At 40.0% G+C, this 17,615-nt stretch overlaps 1 protein-coding gene across 6 annotated transcripts in view; it reads right to left on the reverse strand.

The window, feature by feature from the left end:
* Positions 1-16,949, reverse strand: part of Bicdl1 (BICD family like cargo adaptor 1) — a 91,551-nt gene extending 74,602 nt beyond the window's left edge. For 3 of the 6 annotated variants that reach the window (XR_012443582.1, XR_012443583.1, XM_074061363.1), the window contains exons 1-2: positions 16,460-16,948; positions 9,870-10,085 (exon numbers count right to left, since the gene is read on the reverse strand). Coding sequence is in view for 4 of the 6 variants with exons in the window: in XM_074061363.1 (XP_073917464.1) it covers positions 9,870-10,085; positions 16,460-16,906 (663 nt within the window). In the remaining 2 variants the exon portion in view is untranslated. Of the gene's footprint in view, positions 1-9,869; positions 10,086-16,459 lie in introns of all 6 variants that reach the window. The other 3 variants (XM_074061364.1, XM_020179052.2, XM_074061362.1) reach the window with 2 other exon arrangements.
* Positions 16,950-17,615: the final 666 nt, after the last annotated feature.

Consider the following 17,615-nt stretch of genomic DNA (forward strand, 5'->3'; position numbering starts at 1 on the left):
CCACGAAGGGTTATTCAGTAAAGCTTAGCTCCTTAAGAAGCCTAGTCAGACAAAGTTTACAAAAAGAACACCCCTGAATGCCAAGCTCTCAAAGACATGAATTTCAAACTGTCTGGCTTTACTTGAACTACAATGGATCTTTCTTTATTTCAATCTCTCCATCACTGATCTCAGACAATTCCTCACCTATCTCTTCTTCACCTAAGTCCTCTAGTTTAAAATGCAGGCTTTGGTTTCTTCTGGCCTTAGACCTAGGCCTAACTTCCTGCTGAAGGTTTTTTACCCCTTCCCTATCTCAATTCCATAGCGATAGCCCTTTTTGGCTTCACTCAGCCTTTGAAACAGCACTTTTTTTTTTTTAATTGCCCCAAATACAGCTTTGGCACAATTAAGATGAAAACACCCAAAGCCTGATTACCAAAGTGATCAGGTGCATGATGAGATGTAGGTGTGAGAAACTGAAGAGGCACAAAGAGGGATGGGGGAGGGGGAGAACAAGAGCAAAAAGAACATAACATAATACCTAAACAAGAGGAAAAAATAATCATTTTAAGTTAAATTCTTAAGAGTTGTACTCTGGGAAGAAGCCGTAAGGGTTGACAGGGAGCAACTATACATCTTTAATGAGGCTCTGCTCAGAAGCAATCACTATTCACCTCTTCAAAGAACCTCTGGCTGCCTTCTCCAAATTATAGACCACTGTAAGAACAGAGAAGATAACATACAGTTAGAGACAGGGAGTTCTTTTGTCCAGAGTGTATGTTCCCAGGTAGAAGGATAAGCCATGATAGCCAACCCAAATAATGGTCAACCCTCTCATGAGACAGTTTTTTTGTTTGTTTGGGTTTTTTTGTAAAAGCTTAAATGCTCATTTCCAGATCCATCAGCAAGGTGAAGCAGCTACAAGCCAGCAGCTCAGAAACTGGCCAACCTACAGACCACTGAAACACAGGGCTATAAAACACAAAGGCACTTGTAGGCTTTAAGTCAAATTCACAAAGGCTCTGTCCATTCTTATCTGTGGTCACTCTTCTCAATTCATGACAAACTGGGTTTTTATGCAAACCCAGGAGTGTCTATCAAGACAACACTAGCTCTCTAGGCAAGTGAGTCACCATTATCTATAGCTTGCCTGCCAAAGAACTGACATTCATGACACAGTTGGCCACTTGTTTTCAAGCAGCATATATACTCTCTGTGATAGTATGAAATAGTCAACAGTGGTCTTCTACAGTCTGTATGGAAGGGTAGTATATTTTTCAGAAAAGTGTAGTTCTAAACATTTAATTATTTTATTTTTTGGCAGCACTGGGGTTTATTCAGTCTCACACTTTCTAAGCAGGCACACTACTTGAGCCACTCAACCAGCCCATTTTTGTGTTGTGTATTTTTGAGATAGGGTCTCAAGAACTATTTGCCAGAGCTGGCCTCGAACTGTGATACTTATAATCTCTGCCTTCTGAGTAGCTAGGATTATGGGACTCAGGCCTAACCACCACCACTACAAAAAATAAAAATAAAAAAAAGTCTTTTATTAACTGCCCACTTTGGTAGATACCTTTTTACAACAATAAATAAGACAGCTCTCAAAGAGTTTACAATCTAACAGCATTTATCCAAGAACACTGTTCCCTTGGCTCTTTCATGGCTGTCTCCTCACCCTCAGGTCTCATCTCAGATGTGATCTCAGAGACATCTTCCCTACCCATTTTCCCTTCCTTTAGTCACTTCCATAAATCACCCTTCATAGCACCTACCACAATCTATGGATTTGTTTAGTATTTATATTTCTTCCGACTGGCTTTATAAGACAGAAGTTTTATGTTCTCCACTGTACTACTTGTGCTTGCTCAATAAATATTTGCTGAATATAGGATTAATGATAAAAAAATTTTCAGTTTTACTCAAGGTACAAAATGTAGGTTAGTTAGTATACGAGAGTAATCAGAGGTAGATCTGGACTTTTTAAAAATACCAGTAAGGGTTCTAAATGTCTCTCCACTGTCCACTGCACTCTTTGGTCATATGGTTGTAGGCATGTGTATTTGGTATACAAATGATACTGAGTGTATGGAACCCTCAGGGAAAGTGGTATTACCATGAACACCTCCCACAGACAGCACTGACTAGGATCTAAGAGTTGTACCTGTCGGGAAAAAATACCCCCAAATGGTTCTTGGTAAGGGTTGGATTATGTCCTTCTCCCCTGATTTATATTTGAAGTCCAAATCCCACTATCTCAGGATGTGACCTGATTTGGAGATAGGATCTTTAAAAAGTAAGCAAATTAAAATAAGATCTTTAAGGTGGGCCCCAATCCAGTATAACCGGTACTCTTATAAGGAGAGGAAATTTGAAACAGAGACAGAAGGAAAACAATGCAAAGAGACACAGAGAATATAGCCATATGCAAGCCAAGGAGACAAGCCTAAAACAGATTCATCTCTCTCTCCCAGCCCTCAGAAGGAACTAACCCTAATATACCTTGATTTTGGACTTCCAGCCTCCAGAACTGGGAGAAAAAAGTTTCTGTTATTTAACCCAGTCTGTGGTACTTTGTTACGGCAGTCTTAGCAAACTAATACAATATTCTGTAATCTTCTAAATTGAAAAAAAAAATCCCTTTTCTTTTTTAATTGTTAAAAATTGTCTTAATTTTTTAACGTTATCCTGGTTTGTCAAGCAAGAATAAATGTTAGAGCTGGGTGTGGTTGCAAAGGCCTGATATCCCAGTACTCATAAGGCTGAGGCAGGAGGATGGAGAATCTGAGGCCAGCCAGGACTATATAGTCAGCTCCAGGCCAGTCTGGGGCTTCACAGCAAAACTGTCTTTAAAAAAACCAGAAAGTATACGTGAGGATTTTTTTCATTAAAAGAAAAATCCGTACAACACTAGGAATCACTGAGGAAATAGTGTTGAGATAATATTCCATGTAGAAAACATGCTGAGTTCCTATCTTATATTGTACTAAAAAATTAATTTCAGATAAATATTTAAACATAAAAATCTAAGTTTTTATAATGAACATGGAAAGATAGTTTTATAACCAAGAGGAAAGGATTAAGCAAAACACAAAATCAGAGAAGAAACAACTGATAAACTTGACTTCATTAAAAGTATATGCTTTTGTTTTTAATAAATGACTCCGTAAAAAAAGAAACTATAATAGCATCAAGTATGGTATTACATACCAATAAAATAGGTAAAGAATATAACCAGCCAATTCACAATAAGCATAAATAAAAAGATGCTCAATCTCATTAGTAATTCATGAAATAGAAATTAAAACAAAAATTTCATCTCACACACATGAGATTGGTGACAATTTTTTAAATCTGATGATAATGAAGTGTAGGTGAAGATGTGAAGAACCGAACACACTGGCTCTCGCACAAACTGCTGGTTAAGAATGTAAATCTACACCACCACCACTTAGAAGAATTCAGCAGTATCTCATCAAGTTGAAGATGTGTTTACTCCTGGACTCACCAATTCCTCTTCTAAGTTTATCCCCAGAGTAATTCAAATATATGTGCACAAGAAGAAAAGATACAAGGATCATTCATCACAGGAGAGCTTATAATAATAGGAAACCTAGAAGCAAGTTAAATGTTTACACTCCAAAGAAAACAAATATATTTTACTACATTTGCAAAATGAAATACTAAGTAACAGTTAACATAAATTAACTGGAACTACATTTATCAACATGAGTAAAGTCCAAAAACATACTGAGTAAAAAGAATGACTTGTAGAATCATTTGTACAATGTGCTACCACTTATTTAATATCTGAAACATGGAAAAATCACAGTGTAATGATGTGTATGTAGCTATAACAAGATACACGTACACATAGAGATACATGCATGTACCATAAGAATAAAAACATGAATAGAAGGAAGCCAACTCAGGATAGGTGGACAGAAATGAGACAGTTTCAAATGTACAAATAATATTTTAACCCTTCAAAAATATCTGATGCTGGGGAGGGGACTAGTGGGAGAGGGGAGGGTGGAGGAAAGAGATTAAGGTGACAGTATATGGCAGATGAACTTCATATATAACCCCCTGCAATTACTTTAAGTGGGGTGGGGAGGGGAGGGAGTTGAGGGAGAGAGACAATGTAAATAATGTACAATAGAAGTCTAATTGGAATTGTCATTGTGAATCCCCCTGTAGAATGAATAGATCCTAATAACAAGTTTATTAAGAAGTATCTGAACCTGAACCTGAGCCAGGCACAGCACATGCACCAGGTCCTAGGTTCCATCCCCAGCACTGCAAAATAAAATAACTAGATGATCTGAACTAAACAGAACCAAAATATTAAGATTTTTTTGAAAGCTGGATATTATTCTCTGCAGTTTTCTATATGTTAGAAATACGTCATGATTTTTTATTTTTTAATTTTTTTTTAATGATTTTTTAAACAAAGGAAATCTACATCATAATGTAGAGTCACTGAAACTGTATATATCCAGTTTGGTAAGGAATGAACACCCTAACTCTAGTAAAGAAAACAGGACTAGAACATGGTTTCACAGTTGGTAAGACATAGGAGGAAGGAAAAACAATGATGTAACTGATACATTATGTAGAGAGCTACAGGAAAAAGTGTAAGAAAATGTCTTAGTCAGTTTCTACAAACTCTAAAACTATGTTTGTTTGTTTGTAGTACTGGGGCTTGAACTCAGGGCCTTCACATTGAGCCACTCCACCAGCCCTTTTTTGTGAAGGGTTTTTTCGAGATAGGCTCTTGAGAGAACTATTTGCCCAGCTGGCTTTGAACCACAATCCTCCTGATCTCTGCCTCCTGGCAGGATTATAGGTGGGAGCCACCAGTGCCTGGCTAAAACTATGCATTTTAGGAGAGGAAAATCTCTGAAGTCCTTAAGCAATTTTAAATTTCATTCTCCAGAAGAAATCAATTGGTTTTTCCATTCTTTTATCAACAGGTGTTCAAGTCTGCCCCTAATGTTAGCAAGACTGTATGAATAGTATTTTATTAGCAAAAACTGTGAGAATGCCTTCCTTTACCTCTTACTGAAGTTTCTAACACTACTGAGATTCATTTTGAAAGTAATATCTTACTCCAACTGTTTTTGAAGACTAAAAAGACAAAACAAGAAGCCTGCCATTACTGATCTCATACTATTAGGAACAAGACTTTCTAGGCAGGTGCTCTTACCTCTGAGCCACTCCACCAGTCCAAGACTCTTTCTAGAACATTCAAAACACCACTTTGGTTTTCAGCTGTACAAGTAGGCTCTATAAATTTACCATGATGCCTAAACAGTATTATTTAGGTGTGGCAGATTAAATCAATGAGCAACCACTTTAGGACTCATCAACACTGACTAGAAATCATACCTTCACTATTGTTATTTGGGAGAAAATCTCTGGAAGCTGACACATTAACGTATCAGGAGGATTTCCACAAATCCTCCACTTCAACCTCTGAGATACTCACCTTAAGCAACAAGCATGGCCCATGTCTTTCTTCTCTTCTTGATAGCAATTCCCACTGGACTTTCTGCTTTTGATACAGTGAGAATCCAGGTCCTATCAAACTCTATTGTCAATGCCACTGCTACTTTAATTTAAAAAGTGAATTGCATTTTCCTCAAATATGTCAGCCTGAGTTTCAAAAAGTGACACAGATTCTTAAGAACTGGAAAAGAACTTAAGTGGAATTTTGTCCAAATGAGCAAATAAACTGGGAAGAAAGGAAATCCCAGGATATACACAGCAATGTCCTAGGGATACTAGTTATCATACAATAAACAGATTCAATTCCTAGGAGGTTCAATTTTACACAAATATTTCTAACTACTAAACTAAACATTGTATACACTGACACATTAAGACAAGCAGATGGAGCTGGGCATGGTGGTTCACATGGGTAATTCCAGCACTTGGGAGGCTGAGACAGGAGGATTAGGAGCTTGAGGCTGGCCTCTGGACTACATAATGAGTTTGACGCTAGTTTAGGCTACATAGTAAGACCCTGTCACCACGACCACCACCACCACAACACCCCACAGATCAGTTATGTGTTAAAATGCAAAATACATGAATTTTTAAATACAATAACTTTTTGCTTTTACACCTCAGATTCTTCTGCTGTTAAGAGAAGCAAGGTTTGACTGGATGCAGAAATCTCATCTATGTAATGAGGACGTAATAAGCATAATGATGGTTACCACTTATTAAGCACTTACTATGCCAGACTTAAGCCTTACACACATTATCTCATTCAGTTCTCATAACACTACTTGATAATAATAAAACGGTCATTTCCATTGTACATAGGAAGAAACTAAAAGTAAAGTAACTTTCCTATATTTGCCCCGTTAATAAACGACAGGGCTGATGATCGGTCCCAGAGCTATGTGGTTTCAAAGTATAATCTTAATTACTGCCTTAGAAGTCTGAAATGGAGGCATAGAAAATCTAATCAGTCTTGAATTGAAAGACTATCTTTCTGTCCCTGAAGTTTTCCCAGATATAAAATGAGGATATCAATCCTTTTCTTTATCGTAATGAGTATCCAGAAATTCATGGGATATATTTGCTCATAGCATCCTATTTTAGAGCTAAAAAGAACCATGGTCACACAAAAATGTATACATGAATGTTCATGGCAGCGTCATTCACATTAACCAAAAAATAGAAAACTATTCAAATGTCCATAGCTAGTGAGCAAATAAACAAAATACATTATACACATACAATGGAATATTCTTCAACCATAACATGAGATGAAGTATCGATACAAGCTACAACATGAATGAACCTTGCAAACATGATGCGAAGAGAAAGAAGTCATGCACAAAGGCCGTATGGTATGATCTCATTTACATGAAATGTCTAAAACAGGCAAATCCACAGAGACAGATAGTGGATTAGTGGTTGCCAGTGGTTGTGGTTAGGGCATGGGAATTTGAGGTTATAAGGAATGAAGAGTGACTGCTAATGAGTTCAGAGTTCCTTTTGGTGGAGATGAAATGTCCTCTAGTTAGACAGTGGTGATGACTGCACAATTCTGTAAATATGGTAAGAATCACTGAATTTTATACATTTAAAATGGAAATTTTATGGTGTGTGAATTACACCTCAACTAAGGTTTTTGTTTTTTGTTTTTTATTAAGAACCTTGGAATCATGGCAGCCAAAGAAAATAAATGTAAAAATATTTAGGACAAAAATACCACAGGAATATTCCAATCCATTTTAGATATTATACATTACATGCTTGTAAAAGCACACTATTATATTACAAAAAAAGCATGCCTTCTACTACTTCTGCTGGCTGTTTTCTTGTACTAAGAGAATCTTAATTCACTTCAAAGTACTTAACTCCTCTAGTTCCTGAATACCCAGTTAATAAAATGATAATAAAATGCAATCTAAACTTGCTGCTGATGGAAACTCCAGGGACTTGTCCTGCTTCAGAAGAGAAAGTGAAAAAAAGCCACAAAACCACCAAGGGCCTATATTCAAGGCCAGAGAGGGTAATGAGAATCTAGAGCTACAGGAAATGTCATCTTCCTACATTCTTTTGGGAGCAGTTTATCAGAATTTTCTATAGTGAAATTAGGCAAGGAGACAACTATAAAGATATTGCCTTAGTAAATAACCATCAACACCAACATGAATTCTTTCTTCCATATGCTGCTTAATGCTTTACCCCATTTGCATTTCAACAGTACTTGTACATGGCACAAATTTTTTTTTTTTTGTCTTTTCTTTTTTGGTGCTGGGATTGAACCCAGAGCCTCGCACATGCCAGGCAAGTGCTGTACCACTGAGCTACATCCCAGCCCCTGACACAAATTTTTACACCCCCATTTCAAACACAGGAAACTGAGGCATAAAAAAGGTCACCCAGTTAATGAGAAGGAGAATCAATTCCAAGCTCTGTGGTTTCATGCGTCATGTTACCATTTGTTTTCTTCCTTCATTCATCTTGGTCACTTACCTTTCTCCAGATTACAAAGTAGCAGAGTTGAGTCTGTCTTTGCAACATGAGTTTGGCCCCCAAGAAATCATAATTTCCCTTTTGATTGTTCTGATTTGCTGCATTCATTCTGTATCTCCATAGGAAACACTTGGCTTAGAGTTGCATTAAAATTAGTATTTTTTGAACAAATAAATCAACCTGGCCAGATCTCTCTGGTTAATCTTTCATGAATAATGAATGAAGAGACTCAAACAACCCATAAAATTTTTACACGGATAGAGATTCCCTTCCCAGTTGCTGGAAAAGGTTTTAAAACTGATTCAGCTACTGAGCCAGCCCTGTGAACTGACTTCTGGAATTGTCCGGCTCTTGCTCCAGCTACTCAAATGATGATGATGGCATTCTCTAGACAAGGAATCTGCAGGTAGGACTTTCAGCTCTACCTACCACCAGGATCCTCACCTTCACAAACATTTTGATATTGTCCTGCAACTTGCTATTTTCCAAGTTATTAGGCATCATTTTCTTTCTCTTTCACCCTTTCTTTTCCCTTCCCCACTGACAGCATTTATTTCACAGTTCCTTGGTGGGGCACAACCAAAGGGAAGCACCTGTGACACAAATGAGTGAAATAACTTCATACAGTGTCACCCATCAAATTGGTGGAAGACTGAGGAATTCACCATATGCTGTCCTGGCCAAGCCATTCTATAGGAACAATGCATGAACACTAACCACAAGGAGCAGGCAGTGCTTAGGAATCAGCAGCTCTTTTTTGTCTGGTTTTATTTTTAACACACAAGGATTGAGGTACAAGTAGTAAATCCAGTAAATTCAGGGTATTTCTTTCTTTCTTCTTTTGGTGTTTTGGTGTAGGATCTCACTAATTAACCAAAGCTGGCTTCAAACTCACAATCCTCTTCTACGTCAGCCTCCCAAGTGCCAGGATAGCCTCCCAAGTGCCAGGATATAGATGTGCACTACAATGCCTGGCACAAATCCAAGTCTTAATTTTCAAAAGGTGGATTTACAGACTCAAGGCATTAATTACACTCCTGAATTTCTTAAAAAGGTATATTCTATATTTAAATTAGGTTTCTATCCAATAAGCCCTCTTCCTCCTTTTTTGCCATTGCAAAGTCTTGACTTTGTTTAGTTAATTAACTTTCATGACACTATGCTATAAAGGTACAAGTAAAGAATTTTTACTTGATATAAAAAACCTTAAAAAATAAAAATATAGATGCAATATCTCCTTTCATAATGTACTTTGACAAATACAACATCAATGAAAATTATTTGCCCTACAAATTTTTCCTATTTTTCAGTATAAAAGACAACACCTTTTAGCCAGGCTCACACCTGTAATCCTAGCTACTCAGGAGGCAGAAACTGGGAGGATCACAGTTCTAAACCAGCCTCGGCAAAGACTTCAAGAGACCCTAACTCAAAAATACCCAACACAAAACAGCTGGTTGAGTGGCTCAAGAGGTAAAGTGAGGCCTTGAGCTAAAAAAAAAAAAAAGACAGCCAGCCCCTTTTTATATTTTAACTATTTGAATTAACATAATTTTACCAGTGATAATAGACTTTCTCCAGGTAAAGGAATCACAGACTTTGAGAGGTATAAGAAACATCAGAAATCATTAACACAGGTCCTTCATTTTAAAAATGAGAACACTCCCAAGTTAAGAGCGTGTCAAAGTCTTACAGCTGGTTAATCACAAACATGGGTCTTGGCTCACAACTCCTAGAAGTTCTTATAGATGGATGATACTTGTTGATATGAAAAACAAAGGCATCAAAAATCAGAATGGCTCTTATCATATACATGACTGGCATCACATAGAAGCTCCATTTCAACTTTTAATTTTTACACCATACATTCTTAACTTACGACTCACCCTGCTGAGTTGATCCAATAACCTTTGGTTCTGTTCTGACAATTCCTGGACAACCCGTGTTTTTTCTCGATCTGCTTCCCGCAGATGGACTTGCTGCCTCTCCAACTCATCCTGTAGCTGTTTCACATCGCTCTCCAGCTCTGACACTCGCCCTTCCCATTCCCCTTCTCGGTTCTCAAATCGTCTTCTCAGTTCGTGTTTCTCTTGTTCTAAGTGCTGGGTGAAATGTGAACAAGGTTGAAGAGCTGAAATATCCCAGAGTCTTTTGTTTTTTTCTCTTTTCACACTCTACTAACTTTTCTTTTTCCCAGTCACATGCCACATAGAGCAAGTTGCTCAACTCACAGCTACAAAAATACTTGTTTCTTCCAGAGCAAGGAAGCAGTTGATTTCACAAAGAAAACATACTTGCCTCTGAAAAGAGGCCATTAGTGTTTATCTTACAAAAGCAAAAGGGTATTTTTATTTCCTTCAATTCAAAGCAATCCTTTATTGAGCTGCTACTTCAAACCATCTATATACTTTTATTAAATTTGTCACACACACTTTATTACTTCTATCATTATCTCCCACTAGAATGGAAACCCTATAAAGACAAGGACTATGTCTGCACTGCTTATCACCATGTCCCCAAGAAAGTGCCTGTCCCCTAGTAAGCACTCAAGAGTGGATGAATGGGCCAGAAATAAGTATGCAATGTTAATAGACCATAATTAAAAGTAGGCTTGGAGCCAAACTTCAGTGATTTTTGAAATTCAGTGCTGTATCTAGCAATAAATATTTATTAAACTGTGATTCAGAACTCTAAATAGTCAAGTGACTTGACATAAATCCTGGTTCTGACATTTACTAGTTCTGACACTGAACTAGTCATTTAACTGCATTTGCTGCCTCATTTGTAAGAAGAGATGGTTAACCTAAAGGATCTCTGGGGTTCTTTCCATTTCTGAAAACCTTGTGATTTAATTCAAGAGTCTGATATTAAGCCATGCATAGTAAATGGTTCCAAAAGAAACCTTCTTAAAAGAGTGTATTTTGGTTATGGAACTCATTTTTAGTGATTTAAATATATGGTTCACCAGTGGATTAGACAATTTGCTAAATTTCAAGTGGATTCCCACGTCTAGTATCTCCTGCCCAGGGAGAACACATTAAATGTTTCTATCAGAAATTATGTGGCTCTTCCCAGCACTCAGCAGTCATCTCTTCTTGGGAAGCAACATTCTTGTTTGATTGACGTTCTCTCTTTTCAAAATATTTTTTGGAATGTGTTTTTTTTTTTAGAGCCAGCTTCTCATCATGCAAGAAAATCACTTCCATTACTTCACATCTGAGGCATGTTTAAAAATTAGAATCTCATTTTGTCCTTCCATATTCCCCTTCCTTTGCTCTGACTTGCAAATGTTTCTGAAAGTCAAATTTACCTCCAAAAGATGAAAATTTATCATGACTGAGAGCAGTCAAAAGATCATGCCAGGGCTGAGTGTGGTGGTATATAATAATTCCAGCTACTCAGGACGCAGACATCCAGAGGATCATGGTTTGAGGTCAGCCCAGGCAAAAAGTCAGCAAGACTCCATCTCAACCAATAAACCAAGAATGGCGGTGCATCATATAATACTGGGGAGGCACAGATATAAGGATCCAGTCCAAGGCTAGGCCCCAGGCAAAAAGGCAAGCCCTTCTGTAAAGTAACTAAAGCCCTCTCAAAAAAAGAGCCTGAAGGCATGGCTTAAGTGTCTGCCTAGCAAGCATGAGGCCGAGTTCAAAACCTTAATACTGCCAAAAAAAAACTGCCAAGAAAAAGTAATGAGAGGATGAATATGATCAAAGTACTTTACAAAAATGTCATAATGAAAACCATTCTTTTGTACAATTAATATACACTAATAAAATAAATTTTAAAACAAAGAATATGCCAAAAGATAACACCAGCAATCCAAAATTAAAACTGTGACCACATTAGCAAAAGCAGTTTTCATTGAAAACCTCCAAGTTGACCACTTTACAGGGACCACTCATTTAGTTATAGGCATTCTAGTGTATCTGCTGAGAAAGTCACATAACTTGACATTTAAACATTATACTGTCACAGTTTGGTGCAAGAGGGAAAAAGAATGACAAGGAAAATGTTTTGCTCCATGCTCCACTGGTATTGCTAAACTTCCAAAATGAGAATGCTTTAAGAGAAACTTCATAAGGATAGAATACATAAACAAATGCTAATTGCAATCCTAAAACTGTAATACTTGGTTTTATTGAATTTTTCCAAAATGAAAAAGACTGAGCAGAAGGCAACAGCAAGAACTCAGTAATCACAGTGTTACTGAGAGGCCAGATAAATTAGGCTTGTGTTCTAAAAGAACAGAGAGACTTAAAAATACTCAGCAAACAGCTGCTAGTGAACAGCCCAACCAAGCAACTAAAACAATCCAATCCACATGGGGAGCTGGGCTGAGGACAGGTGGTACTGATCAGTCTAATCTGGACTTGCATTTCTTTAACAAGGGGACAAACTCCCTATTTCAGGTTTCCCTACTCTTTGACAAAATTAGACTTACCTATTAATGAAGAGACACAATTTAGTCTTTGGTCTATTCCAAGAAAGAATCCTCCTAGAATTCTTTGCATTTAAGTGTTAAATTAACCAAGAAAACTCTAGGCAGGTCAGGTTTTGCCTATGTCTCCCTTGTTTTCCAGAGTTGCATGGTATTTTTAAAACTTAGTATCAAAATTGTCAAGGTCATCAAAACAAGGAAAGTCTCAGAAACTGTCACAGTTAAGAGGAATCTTAAGAAGCATAAAAAATAAATGTAATGTGGGATCCTGGATGGGATCTTGGAACAGAAAAAGACATTCGGTAAAGAGACTTCAGTTGGTGATGGTTCATTAATCATGGCAAATGTATCAGACTAAAATGCTAATAATAAGAGAAAACTGAATGCAAGGTTTATGAAAATCGTACCATTTTCCCAACTTTCCTGTAAATCTAAAACCAACCATTCTGAAAGAGTCTACTTAAAACTCCAAAAACACAAAAATTAGTATCATTAGCCTGATAAAACAGATCTTTACCCAAATGGATAACTGGAAAAAAAAAACAGAATGGAAAAGAAAGTGACATTGTTCTCCTAAGTCCAGGACATGGTTCTTGGAAAATGCAATGGAAAAGCACTGTTCTCTCAGAGGACCAACCACTGAATGCAAATCAGGACCCCTGCATCTGCACCTCTAAATTTGGTAGTGATTCTCAGAATTGGCTTAGGGAAAGGGAAAAAAAATGTAATTCAGGGAAGAGACTACCTCTGCAGTTAGAAATAATCTACTTTCTGCCATAATGGGAAAAAGGTAATCCTAGACAACAATAAAACAAAATGCAAGTTAGTATCTTATTTCATATTCTGGGAAAAAATTAAAGAACTTGACTAGATCAAAAGGGCTAATTATATATGCAAAAGAAACAAAAAAGCCTTTAGAACTTTAAGTATATGAAAATCTGATTCAGTGAATGAACAATAAAATGTAATGTAGTTAATTCAAGGTGAGGAAAAATGGCCAAAACATTAAATTTTTCCTAATAAAGTTGAATTTTCACTTTAACCCTGAGAGATGTACAGATATAAAACTTCTATGCTAACCTTTAAACCATTAGTATGCCTTTAGTGAGAGAACAGTGTAAGATCAAGAACTTTTATCTTCCAAATCACAAAAGAAAATCCTGAGTTTGACACACAGACTGGGAGACTCAATACCAACTCATAAGTAGGTAGAAAAGAACTTGAAAATGGCTTGTTTGTCCTAAAGTTGGAAAGATGCCAATTCTGAAGTAATACAGGAACAAATAGATGGGTCTAAAATAAAACCAATCTAATTTAATAGTGGGGCTACCCATTCTAAGACTTTTTTTTTTTGAGACAGGTCTCACTTAGGTTACTCAGGTTAGCCTCAACTTAGTATCCTACTGCCTCAGCCTCCTGAGTAGCTAGGCTTATGAAGCCACCACGCCCAGAACCCAAACTTATCTTTCCAACCAAATTGTGAGAAAATGTGTTCGATTCCAATGTCTGACACTTTTGAAAAATAATAAATCCTCCTTAAAGCAAAGACATTCTACTCCCAAATATTTAATTGAAAAAATACAGTCATTGTGTTAAACTTTAGAAAGTACTTTGTCCTAATAAACATTCTAAAATCTAGGTTGCACAAAAAAATATGTTGTGGAAAAAACTCACTTTCAGGTATCAAATGAAATAGTCCCAGTGTAAATCAGGTTTGCTGCTCTCATATTAACACTAAAAGAATTAAGGACTTGAGGGTGTAGGTCAGTAGTGGAGTACTTGCATGACGTCCTGGGTTGGATCCCGAGAACCACACACAAAAAAATTAACAAGCAGCCAGGTGCTGGTGGCTCATGCCTGTAATTCTACCTACTCAGGAGGATCATGGTTCAAAGCCAGCCTGGGCCAACAGTTCAAGAGACCCTATGTTGAAAATACCCAACACAAAAGAGGGCTGGCGGACTGGCTCAAGGTGTAAGCCCTGAGGTTCAAACCCCAGTCCCACAAATAAAAGCAACTAATGGCAACATTTTTTAAGCTAGGAGTCCAAGGAGCTCAAGATCAACATAGGCAACACAGTCAGACCCCATCTCAAAAAAAAAAAAACAAAAAACCAAAAAAAAAAACTTAGAAAAATTTCTAGAACCAGCATTAGCTTTTAAAAATTTAAAGTTAGTTTTTAAATTGTGATAGAGTATAGATAAAATATAATTTTCATTAATTATCCATTTTTAAGTGTATAAGTCAGTAAGGTTAAGTACATTCTCAGTACTATCAACCAACCTCCAAAATTTAAAAATTAATTTAACACCAGAGTTCACATGCTGACTTGCAGAGGAGCGAAGACCTTAAATAATAAAGAGCCTTCAGTTATTTTATTATTGCCCATTAAGTCAATTATGAAATGTCAAAGGTAATTCTTTACAATACAACCCTTTTTGTTACAGTGGAATTCTGAAATCTTTTTCCTTTGTCGAAGAAATGTATAAAGGCTCCACATGGAAACCAGGATGTGTAACTGCACACTCAGGGTTACTGTGAAATCTACCACTAATCAAACTGATACGTTTCTTTCAAGTTACCTGTCTCTTCAATCAAGTCCCTCACTGAAGGAATTTCAAATCACAAGTATAAATCTCTACAGTAGTACTTCTTTACAGAGTCATGTAATCAAATCTCTTTAGGGAAAAAAAAGCCACCCTTTATTTCTGGCCCTCTACTTGGAGTAGAGGTCTAGAACTTTTCACTTCAAGTGAAAATTAAACAATTCAATTCATTGGGTTACTTTTTGGCAGTCTGTGCATAGGTTTCACAGACGACTTTTGAGAGACGTATCTCAGGGGTTCATCTACTGGCAGACCTAGTTAGCAGGCCAACTGAACTACGGTGCACTTACTGGTTTCCTTTTGTCCCTTGATTTTACTTTTGATATGTTGCTGGACTACAGACGCACTTAAATCTTATTACAGAAATGTTTCTGAATTCACATTCTGACTGTCCAATCAATAGCAGGGATATGGAAACCAACCAGGGTTAATTTCAGACCTTATTCAGGTCTGTACTATTTTCTCATAACTAAGAATGAAAAGACCTGGTCGCAGCCAAACCAGGGAACAATAATAGATGCAGAGGCAGAAAAGGGTAAGTTTGTCTCCACTGCCATAAATACTTTCTCCCCCCACCGTTTTCTTCTTGCAACTTTTTACGAATGTTAGCATTCTGTACTGCATTCAAGGCACTTTGTAGTTAAGATAAAAAACAGACATAACTCTGAAAGTCCAGGAAATTGGTAGAAATATTACGGATACTTTAAAAGGAATTTATAACTATTGTTTAAGCAATAAGGTTCTCTCAGGTTGCATCTGGCATCCAACTGCAAGCCTGAAACCCCAAACACAGAAAAGTGCTGCTTAAACACACCTCACTACCCAGGCCCAAATTAAATCACTACCAGCGATCACATGTTGAGCCCTGCCTCGCCTGATTTCTGCAATGGAACCACATTTCCTAATCCCTGAGTATTTGAAAGCTATATAAAGCTCCTTTAGGAGCACTTGTTTCCCACAACTCTGAGCTGCCAGGGAGTTAAGACAAGGGCATCCAGAGGCCCTAATGCCAAAACTGGAAAGCTGTAAGGCTAACACCCTGATTAGAGATTAACTACTTCCCTGAAAACCTGGGGCATATTTTGAATGCTTCCCGAGTTTCTCATTTGTGTGTGTGCAGACGTCGCCTCAGCGCTGTATAAATTAGTCATACTGTAAGCTCTATTTTAGATGCTATGTACAGTACATATATAGAACGGCCACAGGAGCGGGAGCCGTGCACGGACCCATAGCTGTGAGCAGGGTGGGTTCAATTATGCCTGGATCAGCAACTCTCCATCCTCCCTCTCATTCCAGATGATCTTCTTCGAGGCAGGGTGAGCACGGAAGAGGAAGGGGAGGCAGTGATTCCCCAACTACCCAGGGATAAGGGGATATGCCTGGGCTGCCCCCTGCTGCCCACCCATCCTGGGAAGGAGGTCCTCACCTCCAGCTTGTCGGTCAGCTCCTTGTGCATCTGCTCGTACTGCCGGCTCATGTCCTGGTTCCTCTCCAGCAGCGCCTTGCCCAGCCGGGCCGCCAACACCAAATCCTTCTCCTTCTGCCGGATCACCGACAGCAGCTCGGGGTCTTGGATCGGCGGCGACTGCGGTCCAGCCCCCTCGGCTAGAGGCCCGGGCTCGGCCTGAGAATGCTCCCCGGGGTCGGACGGCCGCTCCCCGGCCGCCAACAGCGCCAGCTCCTCCTCTAGCGCCAGTTCCAGGTCCCCGGGACCCCCGGGGAAGGAGATGAGGGCGGCGGCGGCAGCTGCGGTGGTGGCGACGGGACTCCGGACTGCGTCCTCGGCCGCGGCGGGCAGCTCCATGCAGCAGGCGCTGTCCGGCTCCGCAGGTGCTGAAGCGAGGCCGGCCAAGCCCAGGCAGAAGGTGGACATGGCCCGCAGGCGCGGAGCCCGCAGCGGCGCGGTGCGGCCCGGCCGGCGCGCGCCAGGCTGCAGGGGGGAGGGGCCCCGCCGCGCCGCCCCGCGCTTCTGCCTCGCGCCGCGGCACGCGCCCCCCGGGTCCCCGCGAGCCCCGGGCGCGGCGCGCGCCGGCCCGCTCCTCCCCCGCGCCGGCGGCACGCGCCCCCGCCCCCGGGCTCAGCTGCTCGCGCGCGCTTGGGGGAGGAGGAGGAGGAAGAGAAGAGGGGGTGCGGAAGGGAAGGCTAAGAGGGCGCGAAGCGGGAGGAGAGGTTGCGAAGAAGAGCGCTGCTGCTGCGCCGCCGCCGGGTTTTCAGCCGCCCTGTTGCTGCTGCTGCTGCTGCCGCCGTCGGCCGGGCAGCGCCTTACGGGGCGGACTGCGCTCCGCTGTCGCTGCGATGCTCGCTGCTGCTACTGCTGGCGGCGGCCGCTCTCTGCAGCCGCGCTCCATGTCCCTCGGCTCGGCGGCAGCCCCGGCAGCAGCAGCAGCGACGGCGGCGGCTGCTGCAGGGGCCGAAGCGACGGCTCCACATTGCGCGCCGCGCAGCCCAGGAGCTCCTTCCTGCCTTGCCGGCTCTGCTCTTGCTCACCCGGCCGGCCGCACCCCGCCCGGAGCTTCCGGCCGCGCCCCTCTCCCCGCCCCTTGCCGGCGCTTGACGCGCGCGGGCACCTGTTCGCTGCGTCC

Source organism: Castor canadensis, chromosome 18, assembly GCF_047511655.1.
Source record: "Castor canadensis chromosome 18, mCasCan1.hap1v2, whole genome shotgun sequence".
NCBI classification, from domain to species: Eukaryota; Metazoa; Chordata; class Mammalia; order Rodentia; family Castoridae; genus Castor; species Castor canadensis.